Source organism: Acomys russatus, chromosome 11, assembly GCF_903995435.1.
Source record: "Acomys russatus chromosome 11, mAcoRus1.1, whole genome shotgun sequence".
NCBI lineage: Eukaryota > Metazoa > Chordata > Mammalia > Rodentia > Muridae > Acomys > Acomys russatus.
This window is the reverse complement of record NC_067147.1, coordinates 34967223-34994402: the sequence shown is the minus strand read 5'-3', so window position 1 is coordinate 34994402 and position 27180 is coordinate 34967223. Positions and strand designations below refer to the sequence as shown.

Here is a 27180-nt window from a genome sequence, read left to right as displayed (position 1 = left end):
GATAAATGTTTCTGTATGTGACTTTTTTTTTTAAGTTTTCTACCTAATTTTCATTGAACTAAACATGAAAATGTACAGTTTACTAGCACTCTTGTAGTTTTAACAAGAATATCAGAGGAAGAAAAAAACGTTCCGAAATATGTACTTTTCCAAGAGAGTTGTTAGATTAATCTGAACTTTCTAGAGAACACTCCCATTTCATCACATAAAAGAACAAGAACTCTTATTAGTTTAGAATTAATATGAAACTTATTCTCAGCCAAGCAGTGGCAGGGCAGAGGTGGAGGCAGACGGATCTCTTGAAATTGAGACAAGTCTGGTCTACAAAGTGAGTGGCAGGATAGCCAGGGCTACACAGAAAAACCTTGTTTCAAAAAAAAAAAAGAAAAAAAAAGAAAAGAAAACCAAAGAAGATGAAGAGAAGGTGGGGAAAAAAAAAAGAAAAATTTATTCTCCCAAAAAACTTACTTACAAAAAGTCACCTATTTATAACAACTCGAGTATCATGCTGTGACAGTTAGCTCCGCCAACTTGACATGACCTAGAATCACCTGGAAAAGGAGTCTTCAAGAGTGACTGTCTATATCGGTTGGCCTTTGGGCATGTCTTCAGGAAATGGTCTTAACCCAGTTTACTGATGTGGGATGAACCAGCCCACTGCAGGTGGCACTATTCCCTATAACTGAGGTCCTGATCTGTTCAAGAGTACAGAAACCAAGTGAACACAGGAAGCCTGAATGTGTTCATTTCTCTCTGCTCTTGACTGTGAATTTCATATGATTAGCTTCTTGGAATTCCTACCACGGTGACACTTCCCTACATGAAGGACTGTAACTTGGATTGTAAGCTGAGCAAACCTCTTTCTCCTCTAAAACTGCTTGTTAAAACCAGGTAGTTTAGCCGGGCGTGGTGGCACACGCCTTTAATCCCAGCACTCGGGAGGCAGAGGCAGGTGGATCGCTGTGAGTTCAAGGCCAGCCTGGTCTACAAAGTGAGTCCAGGATGGCCAAGGCTACACAGAGAAACCCTGTCTCAAACCCCCCCCCAAAAAATCAGGTATTTTATCACAGCAACAGAAACAGAGCTAGAATCAGAATTAGGCCCCCACCCCTTGATTTACAATGTTTTCCACATCATTAATGGATTCCCGATCCTCAATAGGCTTTCTCAGACAGTGCCAAATTAAAAAGGAAAACAACACAAAAAAAAAAAAAGACTTAGTTTTAAGACATCAAGAACAAGAAAGGGCACATTTTACAAATTCTTACCAACTACACATTCTGTTCATTTTTCTCTATAAACAAAGTCTCACTGCACAACACCCCAAAAGACAAAAGCCAGATTGTTTATTAAACTTGGCATGAACATGGGACCCAGAGTGTCCAAGGTGGTTTCTATAGTCCTTGTGTAAACATCCTGAATCAGGGTGGGGATGGGTGAACTATATAGAAATGTGGATGGAAACATAAAAGTTCAAGTTAGAGTGTAGCTTAATGGTATATATTGACTATTGCTTCTGGGTTTGAGCCCCAGCCAACAAAAGTTGGGAGGGCCTTCAGCCTTAAATTCATGTAAAAAGAGCTCCCCCAAAATATTTTTACCTGTTCAATACTGGGCTTTTCAAATGGGGGCTTCTTCTCCAAGGAGCCTTCAACCACAGGTTTTCCTCTTTGCAAAATTGACTTTCTCAAGAGCTGCAAAGAAATCATTTTTAAAAACAAACAAACAAACAAACTTTAGTTTGAAAGGTTTCCCCCCCCCCCCGTGTGTTTGTGGGTATGTGGTTCAGCTTTGGGGTTCCTGAGACAGGGTTTCCCTATGTAAGTCCAGGCTGACTGCAGACTCATGGCCCTTCTCTCTCAGCCTCAGCTTCCCAAGCACAGGATTACATGCATGTAGCACCATATCTGGTCTTTAAAACCAACGTGTGTGCGTACATGTAAGCACACACATGAACACACACACCACATTGCATCTCTCCCTTCCTTCCCAGCCCCCAACCCACATATACCTAGTCTTTAAGTGAAGTCACCAACTATACTCTATTTAACCACATAAGAACTAATGCTTAAGTCAAACATGCAAACTCCTAGATACCACAAACTTGCCTTCATGACTTTAAACAGAGCTAGACCCCCCTCAATTCTGAGGAGCCTGGACTGATCCCCACATTCTACTCTTCCCTCAGTTTCTCCTTTGCTTGGATTTTTACTTGCTAAGGACCCTAAAGGTCATAGAGAGTCACTGAGGCCACCACACATAGCTGAAGTCTGAGAGTCTCAAGCCTAGAAAATCCAGGATCCACTCTGCATGAATAAGGGCAAATGAAATTGCCATCCGCGGCAGCTGTGCAGCCCATGGGGCCTAGAAGCGTGGGCTCAGAACCTTGGAGGGAGCTTTCTCAACTTCTGTCTTTTTCCATTTCTCCTCCATCTGTAGATCCCAGGTGCATGTTCTCAGTGCCCACAAACTAAATACACTGCCTTTAATAGCTGCCCTTGGATGAAAGTCTCCAAAGAGCAAACTGAGGGAAAGGGGACAGAGCCATTTATTCAGAACTAAGCTGAGGATTAGTTCAACCCTGAGGACTCTGAAGAAACCCACACTTGGGTGTGAACAACGGCCCCTTCTTTTCCCTCCCTTGGTGCTTATGTTTAAATCTATTTTGAACACTTTTTCTTAGGCTGAGTGTGGTGACTCACACCTATAATCCCAGGACTTGGAAGACTGAGCCCAGAGGATTTCCATAAATTCAAGGTCTTCATTGGCTACATGATGAATTTGAAGCCAGCCACAGAGTAAAGCCAGATTTCAAATAAATAAATATTTTTTTAAAAATCTAAAAATGTTTCTTACATTCGTGTGTGTGTGTGTGTGTGTGTGTGTGTGTGTGTGTGTGTGTGTGTGTGTGAACCACAGTTGCGTGCGTAGAAGTCAGAGGACAGCTTGAGAGAGTCAATTCTTGCCTTCTACATTGTGACTCCGGGGAACTGAACTCAAGTCATCGTGCTTGCCTGCAAGCACCTGCGCCCAGTGGGCCATCTTGCCAGCCCCCTTTTCTCAATAAATTTCAACTTTGAAAGAAAGAAAGAAAAGAAAAGAAAAAGACACTGAAATTCCTTCCATTCCATCTTAGCTGACATCGTCCATAGCTTCCTTCACGTGTAGGCCATGCATTTATTTTCTCTTTCCTTTCCTCCACGTTTGCCTTGTCAGAAGTGAAAGAGGGCAACTGTTCTCTGATGAATCCAAGAGACTGAACTTCTCCATCCATAGGCAGCAGGCACGTGTTCTTGGTGCCCACAAACCAAATGCACTGCCTTGATTTCTGCCCTAAGATCCAAAGCCTCCAAAGAGCAAACAGACAGTAAAAGGCACTGAAAGGGGAGTATGTCACCACAGAGCACCTTCTAGGAGGCTCCATACAAGTTACGGGTGTGGACCAGTTACTGGTACTTTCAATGTGCTGTGTCGGTCTTCACACACACACACACACACACACACACACACACACACACACACACACACACACACAAATTGTAATAAAGATAAACACTGTGTTGTTTCCAGTGATAAAGGTTAATCGAGTGTCAGCTGTGGTGGCCCTGCCTGGAGGAATCTCAGCACCTCTGAGGTGACAGCAGGGGGATCAGAATGCTTAGGTCATCCTCAACTACAGAGTGAGCTTGAAGCTACACAAGACTCCATCTTAAAACAAAACTAAACAGGATTTAGCGTGATTTTTAAAAACAAGCAATTCCAGTTGCCTGTGATTATTTTCAGAGCTTTGTTCTTAGTCACTTAGCTACTTGGGAACTGGATCCGTTGGAATGTTCTGGTAAACTGATGTGAACTGGGAGACAATGAACCTGTTTCCTCGGATATAAAGTGAGAGGGAGGGCAACTGGGCATGATGACGCCTGCTACCATCCCAGCACTCACGAGGCTGAGGCCATAAGGGCTGCTACACAGTCAAAGCTAGTCTGTGATAGCTTGTGAGTTCCAGGCTAGCCACAGCTACTTACCAAGACACCGTTTCAAACAACAACAAAAAGATCAGCCTAAACTACATAGAAAGACCTAGTCTAAGGAAAAGAAAGAAAAAGGGATGGTTAAAAGAAAAGAGAGCACTGGCTATCTTGGATTGTGATTTTAGAAACAAATATATCTGTGCTGTTGTTTGAATAGGAGGGAGGGCAAAGACCACAGCACTATGACCTGGGGCAATGCTTGCTGGCTTCTTCTACTGGCGGCAGGGCCCATGGCCAACAGGTTGGAAAGCCTGACAGCACGTTCACTTGTGGGGCAGCAAAAGCCACTGGGGCACTTGCTCCAAGACAAACAGTAGCTGAAGCGATGCAGTCCTTGTTTTCCCTCAGCTAAGATCCTTCTCCAAAGAAGCACTAGAGCCTGGCAGGATTCAGTCAGATGACTCAGGCCTCACAGCCATGTCAGGAAGCCGCCACCTGCGTGGCCTAACGTGCTGATGCAACATGAGTCACTAGCCCATCCACCTCATCCCATTCTGGAATATCCCCTTCGTACCTTAAAACCTTTAAAAATGCATCCCCCCTTCTTCCTTCTGTCTTCTATTCACCCCTAATCCTTCAGTTAATAAAAGAGAAAGAAAGAAAAGGATGGAGGGACAGAGGGAAAATTACAGGCCAAGTATTTAAATAAAGGCAAGGACTATGAGAATCCACTAAGCAGCCATGACAGAGAAGGAATTCGGTGGATAACTTAGCTCTCGGTGTGTTTGTTTGTTTGTTTGTTTTCAAGACAGGGTTTCTCTGTGTAGCGTTGGCTGTCCTGGACTCGCTTTGTAGACTAGGCCAGCATTGTACTCACAGCGATCCATCTGCCTCTGCCTCCCGAGTGCTGGGATTAAAGGCGTGCGTCACCACACCCAGTCTTCTCTTTATCATATAAAAAAAAAATAATAAGCTGAGGCTGGAAGGCAGTTCAATTTGGCCCTGGTTTCAATCCCGAGCATCACAAGGAGTAAAAACTAAAACCAGAAATAAGTTAAGAGCAGTAGTTCTTATTAAAAGAAGAACTCTTCCGTGGGCTGGGGACGTAGCTAAATGGTAGAGCAGTTGCCTGGTATGTGCCTTGCACTCATGTGATACACAGACGTACAGGAGAGCAAAGCAGTCACACACATAAAGAGCACTACAGAGAAAAAAAAGAGAGTTGGTTTCACAATGATTTATATAAATAATTATGCATGGTGGCCTTTGCTTGCAATGCAACCCCAGCGCTAGAATGGCTGAGGCAGGAGTTTAAAGTCAGTCTGGAAAACACTGGGAGATATTGTTACAAAACTAATCTTAAAACAAAAAAGTAACATCTGAAAGAAACTACAGACATTGGCACATGTTTCCTGGCCACACCTTCTGTTTTGATGTGTTTCCTAGCATCTTTACAAGGATTACACAATACAATGTCATCTGCAAAGAATTCAAAAACAGATGTGTGTGTGTGTGTGTGTGTGTGTGTGTGTGTGTGTGTGTGTGTGTTTCCTTGTAAGATCTCTTTTATGTTTATGTGTATGCAGGCTGGAGAGATGGCTCAGAGGTTAAGAGCACTGGCTGCTCTTACAAAAGTCCTGAGTTCAATGCCCAGCAACACATGGTGGCTCACAACCATCTATAATGAGATCTGGTGCCCTCTTCTGGCATGCAGGTGTACATGCAGGCAGAATACTGTATATGTAATAAAGAAATAAATCTTTTTTTTAAAGTTTATGTGTATGCATGTTTGGCTGCACGTATGTATTTGCACACATGTGTACAGGTGCCTACAGAAGAGTGCATCCTGGAGCTAGAGTTCCAGGCAGCCGTAAACCACCCAACACGGATGCGGGGAAGTGAGCCAAGGTTCTCTGAAAAGAATACTAGGTGCTCTTAACCCCCTGAGTGATCTCTCCAGCCCCCAGGTTTCTTGTTTTAACTGTCCTTCTGCTGCCTCCTTTGAGAGTCTGGCTGAAACAAAGTGTTCCCTGTCAGCACCTGTGAACAGCTATGTGAACAAAGAAAAGACACAAGGAAGAATCAGCTCCAGGAAGTGGTAGCGGTCATCAGTGACAATCTGGCCTCCCCAGAAGCTCCAGAAGCTCTGCTTGCTTCCACTGCCACCTCTCTCCAGGCTCCACCTCCACGGCTTCACTGCTGTGCCGGCAAACGCCACAGCCTCTCCACCTGGAAAGCGCCCAGAGCAAGCATGGCTCCTTTCCCCCTCGTGGGCTTTCACACTGCAGAACTGCTGAGCATCTATCTCCTTGACTGACATGTGTCTCCACGTGGGAGAACTCTGTCTTCTTACAGCTCTGACCCTAAGATACCTCAATGGCCATCCACGGTTCAGACTGTGATAAACACCTGTTTGGTGGGTGGAAAGAAATCTCTAGGCCTATGTGAATCACCATGTTCAATCCTGCACATGCGTGTGAGGGCATCCATAGACAGCTCCTTTTACAGGCTCTTGAAGTAACACCACAGAAATAGAGCTGAGCGCCCTCTATCTACAAACCACACAAGGAATTGGGCTCATCTGACCCATGACAGGAAAATAAAAGACTTTAGAAATGCAAGACTCTCCCCTCATACTGGGTACAGTGGCCTGTAAATAAAATGTTAGCACCTAGATTCTAGATCCTAGATTCTAGGTAGAGGCAAGAAAGTAAGGAGTTTAAAGCAAACTTCAGCTGCAAATTGACTACAGAAGACAGTGAATGAATGAATGAATGAATGAGGAGCTGAAGAGATGACTCAGTGGTTAAGAGCACTTGCTGTTCTTCTAGAGAACCTGATTCAGTTCCCAACATCTATGTTGGACCGTTCACAATTGCCTACAACTCCACCTTCAGCCTCTCTGGTCTTAGTAGACACCTATGCTCATGTGCACATATCCCCCACAAAGACACACACACACACACACACACACACACACACACACACACACACACACACACACACAAAATCTTTAAAAACAATAACCAGGGGCCAGCATGACGGCTCAGCAAGGAAAGGCACTTGCTATCAAAGCTGACGACCTGAGTTAACTCCAGTGCGTGAAAGAGAAAAATGACTCCCATAGACTGTTCTCCATGACATATGTGAGTACATGTGTATACATTCACACACACACACAAATAAGTCATTAAACGTAATAAAAATAAATAAGTAAAATGTTAAAACCTCACCTTGAATAGGTAGAAATACACTTGTTTGGTGTCTGCGTCTTCTTCTTTGTGGACACAGGTGAAGAGGTACTCTACGTCCAACACAATTCCCAGAAGTCTGTTCATTTCCTCCTCTGACACATTCTCCAAGTGGGAAACGTGAGCAGCTTAAGATGAGACCAAAGGACGACATGTAAGAAGTCAAGTGACAGTCACAAACATCATGCACAGTACAGCAGAAGGTTATCAGCCAGCACGCTGGCACTTGCCTGTCATTCCAAGCCTTGGCAGGCTAAGACAGCTGGGATACACATGCCAGGCAAACATGAACTACAAGGCCAGATCCCAAACATAAAATCATAGAACAGTGAGGTCATCAAAATGGCTCAGTAGATGAACACACTTGCCACACAAGCCTGATGACCCGAGCTCAATCCCCAGAGCCTACAGTGGAAGGAAAGAACAGACTCCTAAAAGCTGTCCTCCCAACTCCTCACATGTGCCCTGGCATGTTCACACCTACACACCTACACACACACACACACACACACACACACTATAAGAGTAGTAGCTTACAGTGAGCTGGCTCAGTAAAGGTATTTACTGTCAAGATTGACACCCTCAGTTCAATCTCCTTGTCTCACACTGTAGAATGAGAGAACCAACTCCAAATAGACGTCTCCACAAGCACACTGCAGCGCACACACACACACACATGCACACACACACACACTCTCTCTCAAGCACCGACATTGCATCTTTTGCACTATCGAATTGAGAAGGAGCCGACCAGCAAGGCATGATGAACACCTGCCATAGCAGCACTCAAGAGACTGAGGCAGGGGAGTTTAGGAAGAGCCTGGATTACAGAACAAGACTCTGACTCAGTGGGGTCCTGGATTAGGACAACATATAATGATACATACATATGAAAATCCCACAATGAAACCCATTACTTGTAGGCCAAGTTAAAATTATTACAAAAAGAAAAGCCTCTTCAGTGCTCCTGTGTGAGAGGTTTGCTGCTACAGTGGACGACATAGGCTCTGCATTTCCCCAGCATGCACTTGGAACCACCTTATGTCACCTCATGTGTCACACACTGAGCTCTCTTGTGTCAGGTTAATCATGAGAAATTTGCATGCTGAAATTTACTTGGTTTTTTGTTTGGGGGGCGAGGAGGGGAAGGGGTTGTTATATTTGTTTGAGATGTGGTCTCTCACTACATAGCCCTGACTATCGAGAATTCACTATGTAAGCCATTCTGGCTCTAAACTCTAAGAGATCTGCCTGCCTCTGCTTCCATGTTTGCCTGGTATATGTATGTACGTGGGGGGGGGGGGGGGCGGGGCCACCCAGTTTTTGTAGTTTTAAAATCTATTTTCTTGTCAGTTTTTTGTTTTGGTTTGGTTTTGGTTTGGTTTTTAGTTTTTCAAGACAGGGTTTCTCTGTGTAGCCTTGGCTGGCCTCGAACTCACAGCGATTCACCTGCCTCTGCCTCCGGAGTGCTGGGATTAAAGGCATGCGCCACCACGCCCAACTTCTGGCAGTTTTCAAGCACACAATACATAAAGAACCATTTTTTTGACTTTTAATTTATTTATTTACTCTTTCGTGTGTATGTTTGCCTGCATATATGTGTAAATATATCATACACCTGCCTGTTATCCAAGGAGTCCAGAAGAGAGGGTGCTAGGATTAGCAAACATTTATAATTTGAGAATTGAACCTGGGTCCTCTACTAGAGCAGAAAGTTCTCTCGATGGCTGAGCAATTTCTCCAGCCCCAAGAACCATGTTTTTATTTTTTATTTTTATTTTTTCTAAAATTTTTTATTATTAATTTATTCTTGTTACATCTCAATGGTTATCCCATCCCTGTGTCCTCCCATTCTTCCCTCCCTCCTCTTTTCCCCTTATTCCCCTCCCCTATGACTGTTCCTGAGGGGGATTACCTCCCCCTGTATATGCTCATAGGGTATCAAGTATCTTCTTGGTAACCTGCTGTCCTTCCTCTGAGTGCCACCAGGTCTTGAGAAATGGGGCTTAGAACTAAACAGAGAATTCTCAACAGAGGAATATCAAATGGCTGAGAAACACTTAAAGAAATGCTCAACCTCCTTAGTCATCAGGGAAATGCAAATCAAAACAACTCTGAGATTCCATCTTACACCCATCAGAATGGCTAAGATCAAAAACTCAAGCGACACCACATGCTGGCGAGGATGTGGAGAGAGAGGAACACTCCTTCATTGCTGGTGGGAATGCAAACTAGTACAGCCACTTTGGAAATCTATCTGGTGCTATCTCAGAAAACTGGGAATAGGGGCTTCCTCAAGACCCAGCTATTCCACTCCTTGGAATATACCCAGAACCATGTTTTTAAAAGCGTGCCTTCTGAGAAGTGGCGTGGTTTCCTGCAGCACTCACCTAGCATGCATGAGTCCCTGAGCTCAATCCTCAGCAGTCGTGCAAACAAAAACAAAACTAGACTTAAAACAAACAAACAAACAAAAACAACAACAACTGAAGAATGACTGCTTACATCAAAAATCTTTAGAAGAGACGACTCAGCAGTTAAAAGCACTAGTTGCTCTTCCAGGACCCAGGTTCAATTCCTAGCACCCACATGAAGGTTCACAACCAACTGTAAGTCTAGTTCCAGGGGGTTTGATGGCCTCATCTGACCTCCACAAGCACCAGGCAGACAGGTGGTGCACAGACATACATGGCAAAACACCCATAAATATAAAATAAATATAAATAAACTAAAAAAAATTTCTGAAACTTAAAGATTAAGCTTTTTGTTGTTGTTGTTGTTGTAATTAGTGGTTCTTTGGGGCTTAATACAAGTTTCTTGTCAGTCAACAGTTTTGCCTTGCAGTCACAGGAATGCACACCTGAGTGCTGGCATAATGAGGGGACAACTGACTGCCTGGAGTCCGGAGATAAGTTTATCGTGTCCAATTCTAGCAAATGGCCTCAAAGAATGAGAAGTGTGGTTTAAATGTGAAGTTCCCCCCTCTCCCTCCCCCCAGTCCCGGCCACCTCATCTGATGGTTTCTGGATGCTTGCAAACCAAGACAACCCCTCCCCCCACCCCTTAGCCACTTTGAAGGATATCACAGCAAGAAGAGAGTAACTCAAGGAAGTGATCTTAGGATCTCGGAGAGAAGTGGCCGTTTGAGCAACACCATGTTTAGACTACCTTAGAAACCAAGAGGATGGGTCTGGAATTTAAGAAAATTCAGTGGTTTCAGAAGGTGACAGAGAATGAGTGAACCTGGTGGCTGATGGGAAAGAAGGTGAGAACAGAGACAGGCCAGCTGCCATTTCTAGATAGCTGTCACATTGTCTCAGAGCCCAATTTGCCTTGCTGGTGGTACCCTTATGTTTTGGGGATAGGGAGGCTGGGGTTCCCAAAGATGAACATCTGAAGGAGCTAGCTAGTGATGAAAGCTGAAAGGTAAACCCAAGAGGCTTAGGCAGGGGGATGACAAGCACAAGGCCAGCCTGAGAGGCCAAAAAGAAAAAGAAAAAAGAAAAAAGAAAGAAAGAAAAAGAAGGAAAGCAAAGTATTATTTCTACAATTAACTGACATAAAATTTTTAGCCTAGTTATCTCCAAAATGAGGTCTGGCCCTCAAAGGCTTCCAACTGACCTCAAGAAAAATCCTGAAGGAGGAAAAAAAAAAAAAAAAACAAGTGACATCATATTGTTCTCCTTAAATGAAATCTAATTCTGAGCATATTGTCAAAAGTGATATGGCCACATACTGTAGTCAAATATAAAATAAAATCTTCAAAATGCATGTGTAATTTCTAAATTTTGTTTTACTTTTTTTTTTTTTTTTTTTTTGAGACAGGACATCCTGTGTAGCCCTGGCTGTCCTGGAGCTACCTTTGTAGATCAGGCTGGCCTTGAACTCAGAAATCTGCCTGACTCTGCCTCCTGAGTGCTGGGATTAAAGGGCTATGTTATCACAACAAACTATTTTTCTTTGGTTTTGTTTGTTTATTTGTTGTTGAAACAAAAAAAAAAAAATCTCACTATTTAGCCCAGGCTAGCCTCAAACTCACAGGATCTGCCTGCCTCTGACACCTAAGTTATGTGTCTAAAGGTATGTACCATCATACCCAGCTTTGAGCATTAACTTTTCTGTTTATAAACATTCATAACTTGAGACTGATACAAACTATGTATAGTCCTAGAAATAATGGAAACTTAGTCAGTCCCTTTCTGGGCTGCTGTTTGGTTTATTTTCTTGAGACAGTGTCTTACTATGTAGGCCTGGCTGTCCTAAAACTTGCTAATAAACCAGGCTTGCCTACTGGCCTCAAGCTTGAGGCAATTCTCCTGCCTCTGTCTCCAAAGTGCAGGAATTACAAGCATGCACCTTGGTGCCCAGGTTTCTTTCTGGTTTTGTTTTGGTTTGGTTTTCCCCTGACAATGTCTCAGTGTGTATGTCTTTTTCCTGGCTGCTGTCAACTCTACAGTCCTGCCAGGTCCCTGCTCCTGCCGAGTCTGGCTAGGGCATGCTATTTTGAGGTGTGATGAGTGTTCCCTAACTCCTCAAGAATTTTTTGTCAGTACAGTGTAGCAGCAGTGTAGGAGAGTCTCCCGAACCCTCACCACTGGGCTTTACTCTCACAGCAGCTCATGCTGTGCAACAGTAATCACTGCTGGTGCTCTGTGCATTGATTGGCTGCCTTGGGTGCTGCCCATTGCTTTTCCACAAGATACAGTCTTCTCTAGGACTGCCATTCCTCTGATTGCTTTATGATGATGCTAGTCATTTTCCTAGTGCCTTAAAATAACTCAGGTACTAATGGTTTATCTGTCATATGCTGGGCAGAGGTTTACGGGGTTTGCGAGGGCCTGTGTTTGGCCAAATATATCTGGTGGTATAGAAATTTTAAATCTGGAGGCTGGAGAGATGGCTCTGTGGTTAAGAGCCCTGGCTGCTCTTCCAAAGAACCTGGGTTCAGTTCCTACCGACGTGGCAGCTCATTTTGTTATTCCAGTCTGGGTAGGTGGGATGCTGTTCTCACACCTCCATCTTGTCTCCATGTATGCAGTGCACATACGCACATTCAAGCACAATTTTCATATGATTAAATAAATGACTAATTTTTACGTAATAATTTTATGATTATTTGGGGATTTCACATCATGCACCCAATCACACTCACTTCCCAGGCCTTCCAGGCCAATCCCCTGACCCTTGGAACCTCCCACCACCCCCGCAAAAAAATAAAATAAGATATGGAAAAAAATTATTCACTTATTTAAAAGAAATTTAAAGCCGGGCACGGTGGTACATGCCTTTAATCCCAGCACTTGGGAGGTAGAAGAAGGAGGATGTTTGTGAATTTGAGGTCAGCCTGGTCTACAAAGTGCATTTCAGGGCAAGCAGGTTTGTTACACAGAGGGAACCCTGTCTCATAATAATAATAATAATAATTTTTTTAAAAAGGTAGGAGGGAAGGAAGAAAGGAGCTTAAAATTTTTGTTTAGAACATCAACTCTGTAGTTGGGCATTCCTTTTAGGCCTTTCAACAGTATCTCCTTAAAGAACCAAGAGTTTAGAGGAAGGAACCACCCTGAGCACCATGTTCTTTCTGTTGCTTTCTCTGTGTAGCCTGTGTAAACCTGGCTGGCCTCAAATTCACAGCAGTCCCTCTGCCTCTACCTCTGCAGTGCTAGACTAAAGGTATATGCCACTATCCTAGCACTTTAATGAGTATGTCTTCAAATTTTAAAACATGCCTCTGTGAAAATGTCAGCATTACTTTTTAAAAAAAAGACAAAGAAACTGTTTTAAATTAAAGAAAACTGAAAATACAAGACAACTAATATACATATTATATTAATGTTAAGCTTACTCCAATTGTGAACTGAACAGAGGTTACATAAAGATATTGTCCTAATTAGAGTTTCTATTGCTGTGATGAAACAACACCAAAAGCAACTTGGGGAAGAAAGTGTTAATTTTTGCCTTACCAACCACATGCATAGTCTATCACTGAAGGAACTCAAGCAAGGCAGGAACCTGGAGGCAGGAGTTGAGGCAGAGGCCATGGCAAGGTGCTGCTTACTGGCTTGTTCCCCATGGCTTGCTCAGCCTATGGTCTTATAGAACCCAGGACCATCAGCTCAGGGATCACTCCACCCACAATGGTCTGGGGCCTCTCCCATCAATCACTAATTAAGAAAATGCCCTACAGCTGGATCTTAAAGAGACATTGTTTCAACTGAAGTTGCCTCGTTTAAAACAATCTTAGCTTGTCGACATAAAATTAATAAAACTATCCAGCACAAATACTGTGTTTGTGTGTGTGTGTATGTGTGTGTGTGTGTGTGTGTGTGTGTGTGAGAGAGAGAGAGAGAGAGAGAGAGAGAGAGAGAGAGAGAGAGAGAGAGAGAGAGAGAGAAATTTGTAAAACTAAGATAAGATCAAATGCCTAAAGAACTTGCTAAAAAGTCAAAGACCTGTATGACAAGAACTTCAGGTCTCTGAAGAAAAAAACTGAAGAAGCAGAAAGATGCCCCGTGCTCATAAATTGGTAGGATTAGCATAGTGTTACCAAAAGCAATCTACAGAGTCAATGCAATCCCTATCAAAATACCAACATAATTCTTTACAGACCTTGAAACTTCATATGGAAAAAGAAAAAAAACAGAATAGCTAAAACAATCTTATATAATAAAAGAACTTCTGGAGGTATCTCCATTCCTGACTTCAAGCTACACTACAGAACAAGTGTACTAAAAATTGCATGGTACTGGCATAAAAATAAACTAGTTGATCAATGGAATCAAATAGAAGACCCAGAAATGAAGCCAGACACATATGGGCACTTGATTTTTGACAAAGGAGCCAAAACTATTCAATGGAAAATAGAAAGCATCTTCAACAAATGGTGCTGGCCTAGCCAGAAGTTTACATGTAGAAAAATACAAAGATCTATATTTATCACCCTGCAGAAAAGTCAAGTTCAAGTAGATCAAAGACCTCTACATAAAACCAGATACACTAAATCTATCAGAAGAGAAAGTGAGTAAGAACCTTGAACTCATTGGCACAGGAGACAACTTCCTGAACAAAACACCAACAACTCAGGCACTAAGAGGAACAATTAATAAATGGGACCTCATGAAACTGAAAAGCTTCTGTAAGGCAAAAGCCATTGTCACTAGAATGAAGTGACAGTCTGCAAATTAGGAAAAGATCTTCACCAACCCTACATCTGACAAAGAGCTAATATCCAAAACATATAAATAACTCAAAACATTAAACACCAACAAACAAAATAATCCAGTTTTTAAAATGGGGTACAGAGCTAAACAGAATTCTCAACAGAGCAATCTTGAATGGCAGAGAAGCACTTTAAAAAATGCTCAGTGTCATTAGTCATCAGGGAAATGCAAATAAAAACAACTCTGAGATTCCATCTTATACCAGTCAGAATGGCTAAGATCAAAAACTCAAGTGACAACACATGCTGGCGAGGAAGCAGAGTAAGGGGAACACTCCTCCATTGCTGGTGGGAGTACAAACTTGTACAACCACTTTGAAAATCAATCTGGTGTTTTCCCAGAAATTTGGGAATAGTGAATCCTCAAGACCCAGCTATACCACTCCTGGGCACACATCCAAAAAAATGCTCCACCATACAACAAGGACATTTGCTCAACTATGTTCACAGCAGCTTTATTCATAATAGCCAGAACCTGTAATCAACCTAGATTCCCCTCAACTGAAGAATAGATAAAGAAGCTGTGGTACATTTACACAATGGAATACTACTCAGCTATTAAAAGCAAGGAAGTCATGAAATTTTCAGGCAAATGGATGGAACTAGAAATGATTATCCTGAGTGAAGTAACCCAGACACAGGAAGACACACATTGTATGTACTCACTTATAAGCAGATTTTAGCCATATAATACAAGATAAACATATTACAATGCACAGACCCAAAAAAGATAAGTAATAAGGAGGACCCAAGGGAGGATGCTTAAATCGCATTTGGAAAGAGAAATAGAATAGATATCAGTAGTGGATGAAGAGAGGGTGCATTGTAGAAGAGGGAGCACAAAGAGATATGAGGGTGGAGATCAGACTTGGGGAGAGTGGGGACAGGAAGATAGGAGGTCTGCAGAGAAAAGAGAAACTGTGGGTGGGGGCATCTCTGTGGCAAACTGGAAACCTAAGTCAGGGTAGGCTTTGGGGAGGATATGAGTGGGAATCTAAGAACTCAAAAAGTCCTTGTAGCAAGGGTCATGGAGACTGAAGATGGGAACACCAACCCACCCATAAAAACTTTTACCCCAAAACACCCTGCCTACAAGACATGAAGGGATAAAGATAGAGCAGAGATTGAGGGATTGTCCAATAAATGCCTGGATCAACCCAAGACCTACCTCATGGAAGAGAACCAACCCCTGACACTATTAATGATATTCTGCTATGCTAGCAGACAGGAGCCTAGCACAGTTGTCCTCTGAGAGGCTCCACCCATCAGCAGGTCAAAACTGATGCCGAGACTCACAGCCAAACATTGGGTGAAGTATAGGGGGTCTAGCAGAAAAGTGGGAAAGAGAAAAAGGCCTGGGGGTGACAAGAGCTCCACTAGAAGACCAGCAGAGCTAACTAACCGGGGCCCAGAGGGACTTGCTGAGATGGAAGCACCAACCAAGGACCATGCATAGACTGGACCTAGGGCCCCCTACACAGACTTAGCAGATGAGCAGCTCAGGCTTCTTATGGGTCCTCTAGTAAGGGAAGTGGGCACTGTCCCTGACATGGACTCTGTTACTTGCTATTTGATCACTTCCCTCTGATAAGATTGCCTTGTCAAACCACAGGGGGAGTGGGAGTGTGTAGGGGGACTCAACTTTTCTGAGGAATAGGGGAGTGGGAAGGGGGGAAAGAGGAAGATATAGTGGGAGTAGAGGAGGGAGGGTGCTAGGACCAGGATGTAAAGTGAATAAATACATACATTAGTAATAACAATAATAAATACCCTGAAGGTGAAGGTGAGGGGCTAAAAGATAAAGCAGGAGTGGTAGGGATTAGGTAAAACAAAATAAACAAATGTTAATGATAATTAAGTAGGTGACGGGCCCAAGGTAGTTTGTTGAACTCATTGATATGTATTGGCAACTCTATATGGTTGCATTTTTTTAAGCAGGAGAAGGGGAAAGATGGTATAATCTCACAAAACAGTTTTCTAGATCCCTGGCAAATAGACTAGCATTCCAGTAAGAATCCTAGGAGTTCTTGAAAAATGTACAGGCATTTCCATTTAAGAAAGCTGTCTAGGAAAAGGGAGTGATGGTGGATTCCCAGTTCAATGGCATTCAGAACGCCGAGGCAGGATAGTCATACCTGTAGCCTCAGAGTTACCCTGTCTCTGACCAAAAAAAGAATAAAAGTTTATACTTTCCTTTATAGCAGCTATTCTTTTTTTGTTTGTTTGTTTTGTTTGGTTTGGTTTGGTTTGGTTTGGTTTGGTTTTTCGAGACAGGGTTTCTCTGTGTAGCCTTGGCCATCCTGGACTCACTTTGTAGACCAGGCTGGCCTCGAACTCACAGCGATCCGCCTGCCTCTGCCTCCCGAGTGCCGGGATTAAAGGCGTGCGCCACCACGCCCGGCTTATAGCAGTTATTTTTAACCTGTGGAGCATGACCCCTTTGGGGGTCCAACAACTCTTTCATGGGGTCACATATCCCGCATATCAGATATTCACATTATGATTCATAGCATTGGCAAAATTACAGTTATGACACAGCAACAAAATAATTTTTATGGTTGGGGTTGCACAAGATGAGGAACCGTATTAAAGGGTGACAGCATTAGGAAGGTTTACAGTGTCCTACTCTTAGTTAATCAAATGGGGACGTGCTCAGAAAGGCCATGGTGTGCTGCATAGCTGCCCTACCTTTGTGAAGGACCACTTTTTCAACATGCCAGCACACAGCACTAACTGAACTCAGTAGGTCACAGAAAAGAAGGAGAGGACACGGAAGTAGGAGGTAGGTATATCTGGGGAGTTGGGAGGAGTCAGGAGAAGAGCTGAGATTGAATATGACCAACATAGGTACACATGTATGAAACAGTCAGAGTAAGTAAAACATACTTAAGTAAGTAAGCATTTTATAAAATTCTTTTAACTTAATCTCAGAATACATCTTAATTTATACATAGGTTGATTTCAGGTGTGAATTTGCAAGTATAAAGGACATGAAGCTATACAGATACACACATAAACATATACATGTGCGTGCACACGCAACACGTGCATACACACACACACACACACACACACACACACACTCTGCTGGAGTGTAGATAAGTGGCATAGCACTTACCTAATTGACACAATGTCCTTGGCTAGATTCCTAGCACTGAAGACAGAAGAAGAAGAAGAAGAAGAAGAAAAAGAAGAAGAAGAAGGAGGAGGAGGAGGAGGAGGAAGAAAGAAGAAAGAAGAAAGAAAAAACAGACCTAAAATAAAATAACTGCATATTTATTTTTCTTCACTGTCTATTGAAAAATAAGGGTATTTGCTGCCAATGTTTGCTCAGAAACATGAAAGGAAACAAAGACAGCTGGATTTTGTCATTTGCACCATTTCTGGCAGACATGTGTGCTTTCATGCATAGAACCAGACAATTCCCATCAGGGGAAAAAAAAAAAAGATCTTTGTTTTTTAATGGCAATTGATTTGCAATAATAGGATTTCCCAATCAATATGGGCACAGCTCAGCCCAGGCACAGATTTCTTGAACTCCACTATTAACTACATCGTATTTCCCAGGTGACTCAATTTGAAGAGCACCCAGTCCATTACCTCACAGATGAGTTATAAAATTGGCATATCACAAACTAAGACATTTCTGGAACTTTTGGAATCTTTGCTTTGCACTGCTTAAAAATACCACAGCCTTTAGCCTAGAACACAATGTTTTTGTAATGAAAGCATTTTTCTGCTAATCACAGCTTGAGTTATTTTTGACACCGGTTCAGTCAACACAATAATGCACTTATTAGTGTACAGACTTCCTCTGTGAGATCTAGGCTCTGTTTCCTTTTGGGGAGTGCTCCAGGGCAGCCACTTCCAGGGAAGATCACACCATTGTCTGCTCTTTTACTTTGCAAGTATTGAAATGTCAATACTGAAACACCCTCTTGCAGAGAACAAAAGAAAGCATCCGACTCAGTTTAAGAGTATGCCAGGCTGACAACCAAACATTGGGTGAATCATAGGGAGTCTTGTGGAAAAGTGGGGGGATGGATAGAAAGACCTGGAGGTGACAGAAGCTCCACAAGACCAACAGAGCCAACTAACCAGGGCCAAGAGTCTTGGGGAGAGTGAAGCACCAACCAAGGACCATGCATGGACTGGACCTAGGCCCACTACACCGATGTAGCAAAAGGGCAGCTTGGGCTTCATGTGGGTCCCCTAGTAATGGCAGCGGGGCCTGTCCCTGACATGGGCTCTATTGTCTGCTTTATGACCATTTCCCACTAGAGGGGTGCCTTGCTAGCCCACAGGCGAAAAGGATGTGCTCAGTCCTGAGGCAACCTGATGAGCAGAGGTGGGTAGGTAGCTGGAGGCTCCCTTTTCCTGAGGAGTAGGGGAGTGGGGAAGAGGGATAGAGGGTGGAGGAGGGAGGGGCTACTATCAGGATGTAAAGTGAATAAATAAATAAATTTATTAAAAAAATTTTTAAATAAATATGCCAGGCAGTAGAGGTGCACTCCATTAATCCCAGCACTCAGGAGGTAGAGACAGGTGGATCTCTCTGTGAGTTCAAGGCCAGCCTGGTCTACAGAGTGAGTTCCAGGACAGCGAAGCTACCTACAGAGAAAGCCTGTCTATCTCCAAAAAAACTAAAAAGAGTAGGCTGGCCTCAGAGGTGGGGCTCCACCATTTGAACCAACAGCAAACTGGAGAGAAAGACAAAGGCAAAAACGCCATTCTTCTACAGATAGTGGGTAAAAGGAGTAAATGGTGATCCCATTTTGCCCAGTGCTAGGTCCTTGTCATACTGGGCAGTAAGTCAGACAATCTGATACCTAAGAACAACCAGTTCCCCCCTGAACTTGATCTGAAACAGAGTTTGCACACACCTGTGATGCCAGCACTTTGGAAGTGAAATACAACACCATGGAGCTGAAACAAGATTGGCTATAAAGTGAAACCTGAGAGGCAAGGGGGGTGTGTGTGAGTTTGTGTGTGTGTGTGTGTGTGTGAGTGTGTGTGTGTGAGAGTGTGTGTGTGTGAGTGTGTGTGAGTGTGTGAGTGTGTGTGTGAGTGTGTGTGAGTGTGTATGAGTGTGTGTGTGAGTGTGTGTGAGTGTGTGTGTGTGAGTGTGTGTGTGAGTGTGTGTGTGAGTGTGTGTGTGAGTGTGTGTGTGTGTGTAAGAAAAAACGGAGATAAATCATCTAGGACTGAAGTTTGTGAGTTCAGTGTCAAGGCATGTGCTACGTATATGCAAAGCCATGGGCTTCATCCTCAATACCAAAACGTGTCAGGAAAACTAGAGTGGGGCTCAGCCGAGAACCTGGGTTCGATTCCCAACACTCGCATGACAGTTCACAACCATCTGTAACTCTAGCCCCAAAGAAACTAGCAGCCCCTTCCGTCCTCCATAGGCTCCAACACAAACATGTCCTACACAGACACACACACAACATAAATAAATATCGCCAGGCATGGTAGCACACACCTTTACTCCCAGCACTTGGGATGTCCAAGTTTGAGTCAAGTCTGATCTATAGATGGAGTTCCAGGACAGCCAGTGCTTCACAGAGACTGTCTCAATTCATTAATTAATGATTAATGTCATTACAATTATTATTATATAAGTTTCAAGTCTGGTGTCAAAGCCCTACAGCACCGCCCCACCCCACCCCCTCCACTAGGACAAATCAGGAGCATCACTCATCTGTCTTACACAGCAAAGCAGTGATGTCCCATCTCAAGTGGATCCCTCTGTGTGCCCCAGCTCCTGTAATATGGTGAAAGTGACAAAGGAGTGGGCAGTGCAGACAGGTGGGGTTTGCCCATCCCTGCTGCACTTCCTAGCAGACTCTGAGCCCCTGTCAATGAAGTCGCACTCAGATTTGCTTTGCCCAGAATCCAGTAGTGTGACTGTCAGGCCACTGTGGAATGGCTCCTGGTAGATTTTGGAAACTTACCAAGGGCATGGCTACAGCTTCGACAGGATTCCGTCAAACTAACAATTATTTTGCTGGAGGTCTGCTCTTGGTGGAGTAGGAGATGGGTTGGGGTTCTTCCAGCCGTTGCATTTACAGGACTCCTCTGCCTACAAGAGGGGACAAAGGGAGAAACAGAACTCTGTAACGGGCAGCCATAGACAGTTTTAAAAAGAGACAGGGAGCCGGGCGGTGGTGGAGCATGCCTTTAATCCCAGCACTCAGGAGGCAGAGGCAGGTGGATCGCTGTGAGTTTGAGGCCAGCCTGGTCTACAAAGCGAGTCCAGGACAGCCAAGGCTACACAGAGAAACCCTGTCTCAGAAAAAACAAAAACAAACAACAACAACAAAAAGAGAGACAGGGACTCGCACATGCACGATGTAATTTATAAACAAGAAGGATGCACCATTTACTCTCCCAGGCTTGCCACAATGTGTGCGACAGGGAAGCCCTCAGGCAGTAACCTTAAACTGAATGATCCCTGTTACTCCGGGAAACCCTGATATCATTTACAAATGTTCACAATATGTCTACTGGCCAAAACCGTGGGCTCCAGCTGCGGTGAAAGACCAACTCAAAAAGTAAAGTGGACAACTCCAGAAGATCTGACACCCTCATCTGGACTCTGCCAGAATCTACACTCATGGTCACATACCCACACAGAGACCCACAGACAGACAGGCAGACAGACGGACAGACGGACGGACGGACGGACAGATGGGCATGCACATATGCACACACATACCATGCAATTTTTGAAAACAATAATAAGGTAAAGATGGATTGAACCCTGGCCTCCACTCAACACCCTAAATCCACTTCTACTGAACCTAATCTTGTTTGTCTCTGAGGACAGGATGCCTGAAGGCCAGTATCCCTTTCTCAGGACTAGTTAAAACTACTGAACCTAAACAGTTGACAGTTGCCACAGCAAAAACTAAAAAGGTCCAAAAAAGGAGAGAAAAGAAGCATTAGTTTTGTTCTTTTCCAGGCTTTTTTTGGTTGGTTGGTTGGTTGGTTGGTTGGCTGGCTGGCTGGTTTTGGTGTTTTGAGACAGGATTTCTCTGTATAGCTATGGGCATCCTGTAACTTGCTCTGTACACCAGGCTGGCCTCGAACTCAGAGATCCACTGAATCTGCTTCTCAAGTGCTGGGATTAAAGGTGTGCAGCACCACTGCCTGGCGATAGGCAGAGTATAGTGAGAATTTTGGTTTCTTTAAAAACCCGTTTATGCTAGGTTTTTGTTTCAATCTCAATTGGGGGATGTTAGACTACTTCAGATTGTCCACAGCCACTAACAATGATTGCTCTTGCTCTGGGGGCGGGGGGTGATTTTTGCCAGCTGCAGATAGTTTAATTCTGAAGACTCTGTAGAGGCTATAAATGGGACAACCCTGAGAAGACCTGTGATGGCCACTGTTCCCCTCACTGCTGCTGGTTCCTGCTGCTGTTTTTTGCTATTGCTGGTTTGCTGGATATTCTGATAACGGAGATTATACTTGCCCCTCAGAGCCCGACAGCCCTGATCAGCAAATGGTAGTCCAAAGAGACCCAATAGAAGTCTACCAGCCCATGGAATTCCCCTGTGGTTTTGCTTTTGTTTTGTTTGTTTCATAATTGAATAGATATTTTGAGTGTAATTCTTACCAGATAGTATATAGTTTATTGGTGTTAGAGAAAGAGCCCTTTATTTAGACAAAAAGGGGGAAATGTTGCAGGATATTTGATCACACTGTAAACCTCAAGATTGTGTATAAAAAAAAAAAAAAAAAACCACCCTGGTTTTAGTTGTGGTGTGGCTCAGCCCTAGCACACATCCTCTAATCCAAGAGCTTTCTGTAAACAGGATTAAATAAAGTCAACCGTAGGTCAAGACATGGAACAAGTAATCAGTTGACAGGGAGTGAACATAGGAAAAAAACATAAAGAGGAAAAGCTAGGCAGTGGTGGCACACACGCCTTTAATCCCAGCACTTGAGAGGCAGAGACAGGTGGATCTCAGTGAGTTAGAGGCCAGCCTGATCTACAGAGGGAGTTCCAAGACAGCCAGAGCTGTTACACAGAGAAACCCTGTCTCAAAAAGAAAAAGAAAAAAAAAAAAAAAGAGGAAGTTCAGAGGATGAATAGAGAGGCGCACAGCAAGTACAAAGGAGGGCTATTTAGTTTGACGTGTTTTAAGACAGCCTGAAGGAGAGAGGGCTTTTTCCTTTTGGGACATTGGCTGAGCAGGAAAGTCAGCTGGTGCTTTCTCTATTTCTCTGAGCCGGTAAGCTTTCACCTCAGCATCTGGCATCTAAGTCTTTATTGGTAAAATCAAACATTTTGGACTTTGTTTTAAAACAAGTAACTATTTGGGAGACATTAATAGCAAATATCCTAAAAGCAAGCATCTGCAGTTTATAAAAATAACTAATTGGTTTCACCCACGAATTGTAAAGGGAATTCAAATTCCCAAAGCACCTACATCCTATACTGATGTGAATAGGTTAGAACAGGCAGGTTATAAATCATAAGAAAATAACCAAAATGACCCCAATGTCCATACACCTCAGTTCAAAGATCAGAGTTGTACGCAGTCCTCATGGTATCGTTAGATAGTCCTCAATCTCAATGTAATTACTGATTCTTAATATGCAGAAAGAATTGTTTTGTATATAGAACTGCTGGATTTATTCCTGATAATTCAGAATTAACTTTGTTATTTATGCAATTGCAATCAGAAATAGAAACTATCCATTATATATTACTCATACTCAGCCTCATATAGGTTTGCCAGGTCCACTGGCACAAGGCAATAAGGAAACTGACCAATTATTAACAGGAAATGTGTTAGAAGCCTTGAAATTTCATGAAAAACACCATGTTAACAGTAAAGGTTTAAGCCGGGCGTGGTGGCGCACGCCTTTAATCCCAGCACTCGGGAGGCAGAGGCAGGTGGATCGCTGTGAGTTCGAGGCCAGCCTGGTCTACAAAGTGAGTCCAGGATGACCAAGGCTACACAGAGAAACCCTGTCTCGAAAAACCAAAAAAAAAAAAAAAAAAAAAAAACCAACAACAGTAAAGGTTTAAAGAAAAAAAAACTCTATCACTTGTCAACAAGCCAAGGAAATGAAAAGAAAATGTCCCACTCGTTCTCTATATAACCAGACTTCATTACCCACTAGAAATAATCCTAGGAATATCAAAAGAAATGAAATCTGAGGCTGGAGAGATGGCTCAGCTGTTAAAGGCTAGGCTCACAACCAAAAATACAAGAAATGAAATTTGGCAGATGCATGTGTTTCGTTTTGCAGAATTTGGAAAACTAAAGTTTGTACATCGTTATCATTGAGGCTTCAACGGACAACAGCTTTGAGTTCTGAGAAGGCTGATTCTGCGATTACATATTAATTGGAAATAATGGCAATTATGGAGATACCTGAACAAGTTAAGAGTGATAATACCCCACATACAGATCCAATAATATGAAGCAATTATTTGCATATTATAAAATAAAGCACATTACAAGTATACAGCAAAACCTTGCAAGTCAAGCAGGTGTAGAAAGATCAAATCGTACTGTAAAAGAAATGCTTACAAAACAAAAAGGAAGAATAAAGGAAGAGACTAAATAGTGTTTGTTAACTTTAAAGTGTCTTAATGTTAATGAAAAAGGAACAACAGCAGCTGAGAGACATTGGGTTACAGGGAAAAAAAAACTCTGGAATTAAATCAACATGTGCTAAGAGCAGAATGGAAGTCTACAATAGTTTAGCATGGAGACGTGGGTTTGTTTATGCTTCTACAGGGAATGAGGAAATATGGTTACCATCAAAACTTATAAAAGTTAGGTTTGACCTAGGAAGACCTCCTACTAGCTGATACATGAATGTCTCTGCATAGCCAACGAATCTTATTGGCAACCTGGTCCTCGTGATTTATTATTACATCCCACCCCTTCATATAGCATGGGTGGAGATTTATAATTATAGTTAGATTGATTACACAGTTCAAATGTACTTATAAGATAGACAGATGCCCTTTACCTACTCAAACATAGAGTAGAAAAATAGGCTTATTTGTGCACACTGGACATTCCATACATACGTTAATGTAGAAATGTACCTAAAATACTACCTTTAAAAGTTGTGTGTCTTCAGAGCAAAAATACCAGACACCAATAAGACAAAACAAGTACCCCAGGTAACCCAGTCTCACAGACTGCCTCAGTCATCTCCAAAGCAGCTAGCTCAAATGGTCCAGCCTCGCAGACTACTTCAGTCATAACCTCAGTTAAGCCCTGCACTCTGCTATCACACAGGATAGCAAAAGATACAGCTAGCTCTCACAGAATTTGGTCAATATCCCAGTGTTTTTTGGGTCCCCAAAAGATGCCTTAGCCCTCAGACATAATGAAGCAATTTTAAGAAAACAATGTCCCAATTCCCCCGGGGAGGGGGGGTGCAGGGGTGGGGCGCTGATCATTCCATTGGTTATAAATGTTTGTTGTTGTTTAGGGGGGCTGGTTACAACTTGTTATCAGTCATGGTTAGGGAGGATATGAAGTAAAAGAGGCTAGATCTCTTTCTTTTTCTCCCCTCTATGCTTCTCTCTCTCCTATCTAGTATTAGGAGAAAAGAGGGGGAAATAAGATAGATTTTTAAAAGGGGGGAAATGTAGGGATGATCAAACAAAATGTAGATTATTGTATCTCCTTTTAGACTAGAAAGCAACAAGTCTCAAGTACTTTACATTGGTATGGACAAGTGTATATTGATAGTAATTTAAGGTTATTTTGTTCAACTTTTGCTTAATGTTTTGTACATATGCAACTCATTTAAAATGTAATGTACAATTCTAGTCTTATAGAAGCTACTATTGCAAAAATGTTTAGGATAATTAGAAATGCAAGTTGGTAGTTAGTATCTAAAAATAATCTTACTTGCAGTCTTGTTAGTGGCTAGTTTAGTTAACTACTGAAATAAACTTTATTTAACATCCTGTATATGTTTTCAAAGTTAAGCAGAGAGTTAGTTAGAAACAAACAATCTGTCTATTCAAATATACGATAGATAGATAGATAGATAGATAGATAGATAGATAGATGGTCTTCAACGCTTCAGAAATCAATATGACATGGCGTTTAAGGTTCTTTAATAATAAAAGGTAGGGCTGGAAAGATAGCTCAGCGGCTTAGAACACTGGCTGTGCTTCCAGATAACCCAAGTCCAACTTCCAGCACCCACATGGTGAACTACAACTGTCTGTCACTCCATTTCCATGGGATTTGACACCCTTACACAGGCATACTGTATCACACAGACATTCACATAAAATAAAAATGTTTTAAAATATAATAATAATAATAATAATAATAATAATAATAATAATAATAATAATAATAATGGCTTTTCTGACAGAGAGACACATCTGCTCCTGGTAGTAATTTCAATCTACTTCAAAGAAGATGATGGGAACCAAAGAACATGCTCATGGAATTTGCTTTAAATTTGGCAAAGCTAGACACTGGGGGGAAACCTGCCCTTATCTTGACTTCTGACAGCATGCTGTCCAAACTCTGGCCAAGAAGGGCACTGGAAAATTGACTGTCCAACTTTGCCAAGACAAGCTAGGCCAGTCCTTCAAAACTCCTGCTTCAAAGATAAGTCTGTCAAATAATCTGGGCCTGAAGGCCAAAGACTGGATGCACCAATGATACAGGAGGATGAAAGCTGCTTGCTCTGTACTTCTGTTTATTTAGGTAAAATTTATCCTTGTCCTTGATGGGATTGAAGACTAGATAGTTATAGTCTTACAGTTTTCCTTATTAAAGGTTAAAGACATAAAAAGCGTAAGTTGTTTAGGATCTAATAAAGTGACTTCGTGTCTAAGAAGATGTTCTTAGGTTGATAAATGCAAGTTATGATAATGAAGTGATTTAGGTACAGAACTTTGGACTCACCAGGATAGGATAAGTAGTGAAAGTTTTCTCCATGGTTGCCAAATAAATGTAGATTAGACATTGTAAAGATATATATATATATATATATATATATATATATATATATATATACACACATTGGGGTTTTTTTTTTTTTTTTTTTAAGGCAGGGTTTCTCTGTGTAGGCTTCACTATCCTGAACTCATTTTGTAGACCAGGCTGGCCTCGAACTCAAAGCCACAGAGATCTGCCTGTCTCTGCCTCCCAAGTGCTGGGATTAAAGGCGTGCGCCACCACCACCCAGTTGTAAATATAATTCTTACTTGATAGCTCTCATAATTGTTCTTACTGTACATAGCTTATTGTTAGAGAAAAAGCCATTTTTTGAGGACTAGACGTGGGAAATGTAGTGAGAATTTTGGTTTCTTTTAAAACTCAATTATGTTTTGTGAATACATTTTTGTTTTAATCCCGGGTTTGGAATATGGGGCTGCTTCAGATTGTCCACAGCCATTAACTATGATTGTCTCATGCTCCAGTAGGGGCATGATTTTTGCCAGCTGCAGATAGTTTAATTCTGGGGACTCTGGAGAATGTATAAAGGGGAGAGCTTTGAGTTGAGAGGGCCTGTGGCAGCTGTTGCCCCCCCTGCCGCCGGCCCCGCTGCTGCTGCTGGTGCCTGCTGCTGTACCTGCTATTGATGGATTTATGGATATTCTGATAAAGAAGGCTGGGATTTCCCATAGGAGCCTGATGCCCCTGCTAGCAGGAAATAGTCCAAAGAGGTCTACATCTCATTTCCTTCTAACTTTCTTTGTCACTTGCCTAGTGTTGGGGGGTTTGAA

The 27180-nt window shown here is 42.6% G+C and overlaps 1 protein-coding gene across 1 annotated transcript in view; it reads right to left on the bottom strand.

The window, feature by feature from the left end:
• Kat2b (lysine acetyltransferase 2B) overlaps nt 1–27180 on the bottom strand; it is a 105605-nt gene that overhangs the window by 43647 nt on the left and 34778 nt on the right. Inside the window, 4 exon segments of the mRNA XM_051153059.1 lie at nt 1602–1694; nt 7205–7350; nt 20396–20444; nt 20446–20523. Coding sequence (XP_051009016.1) covers nt 1602–1694; nt 7205–7350; nt 20396–20444; nt 20446–20523 — 366 coding nt within the window.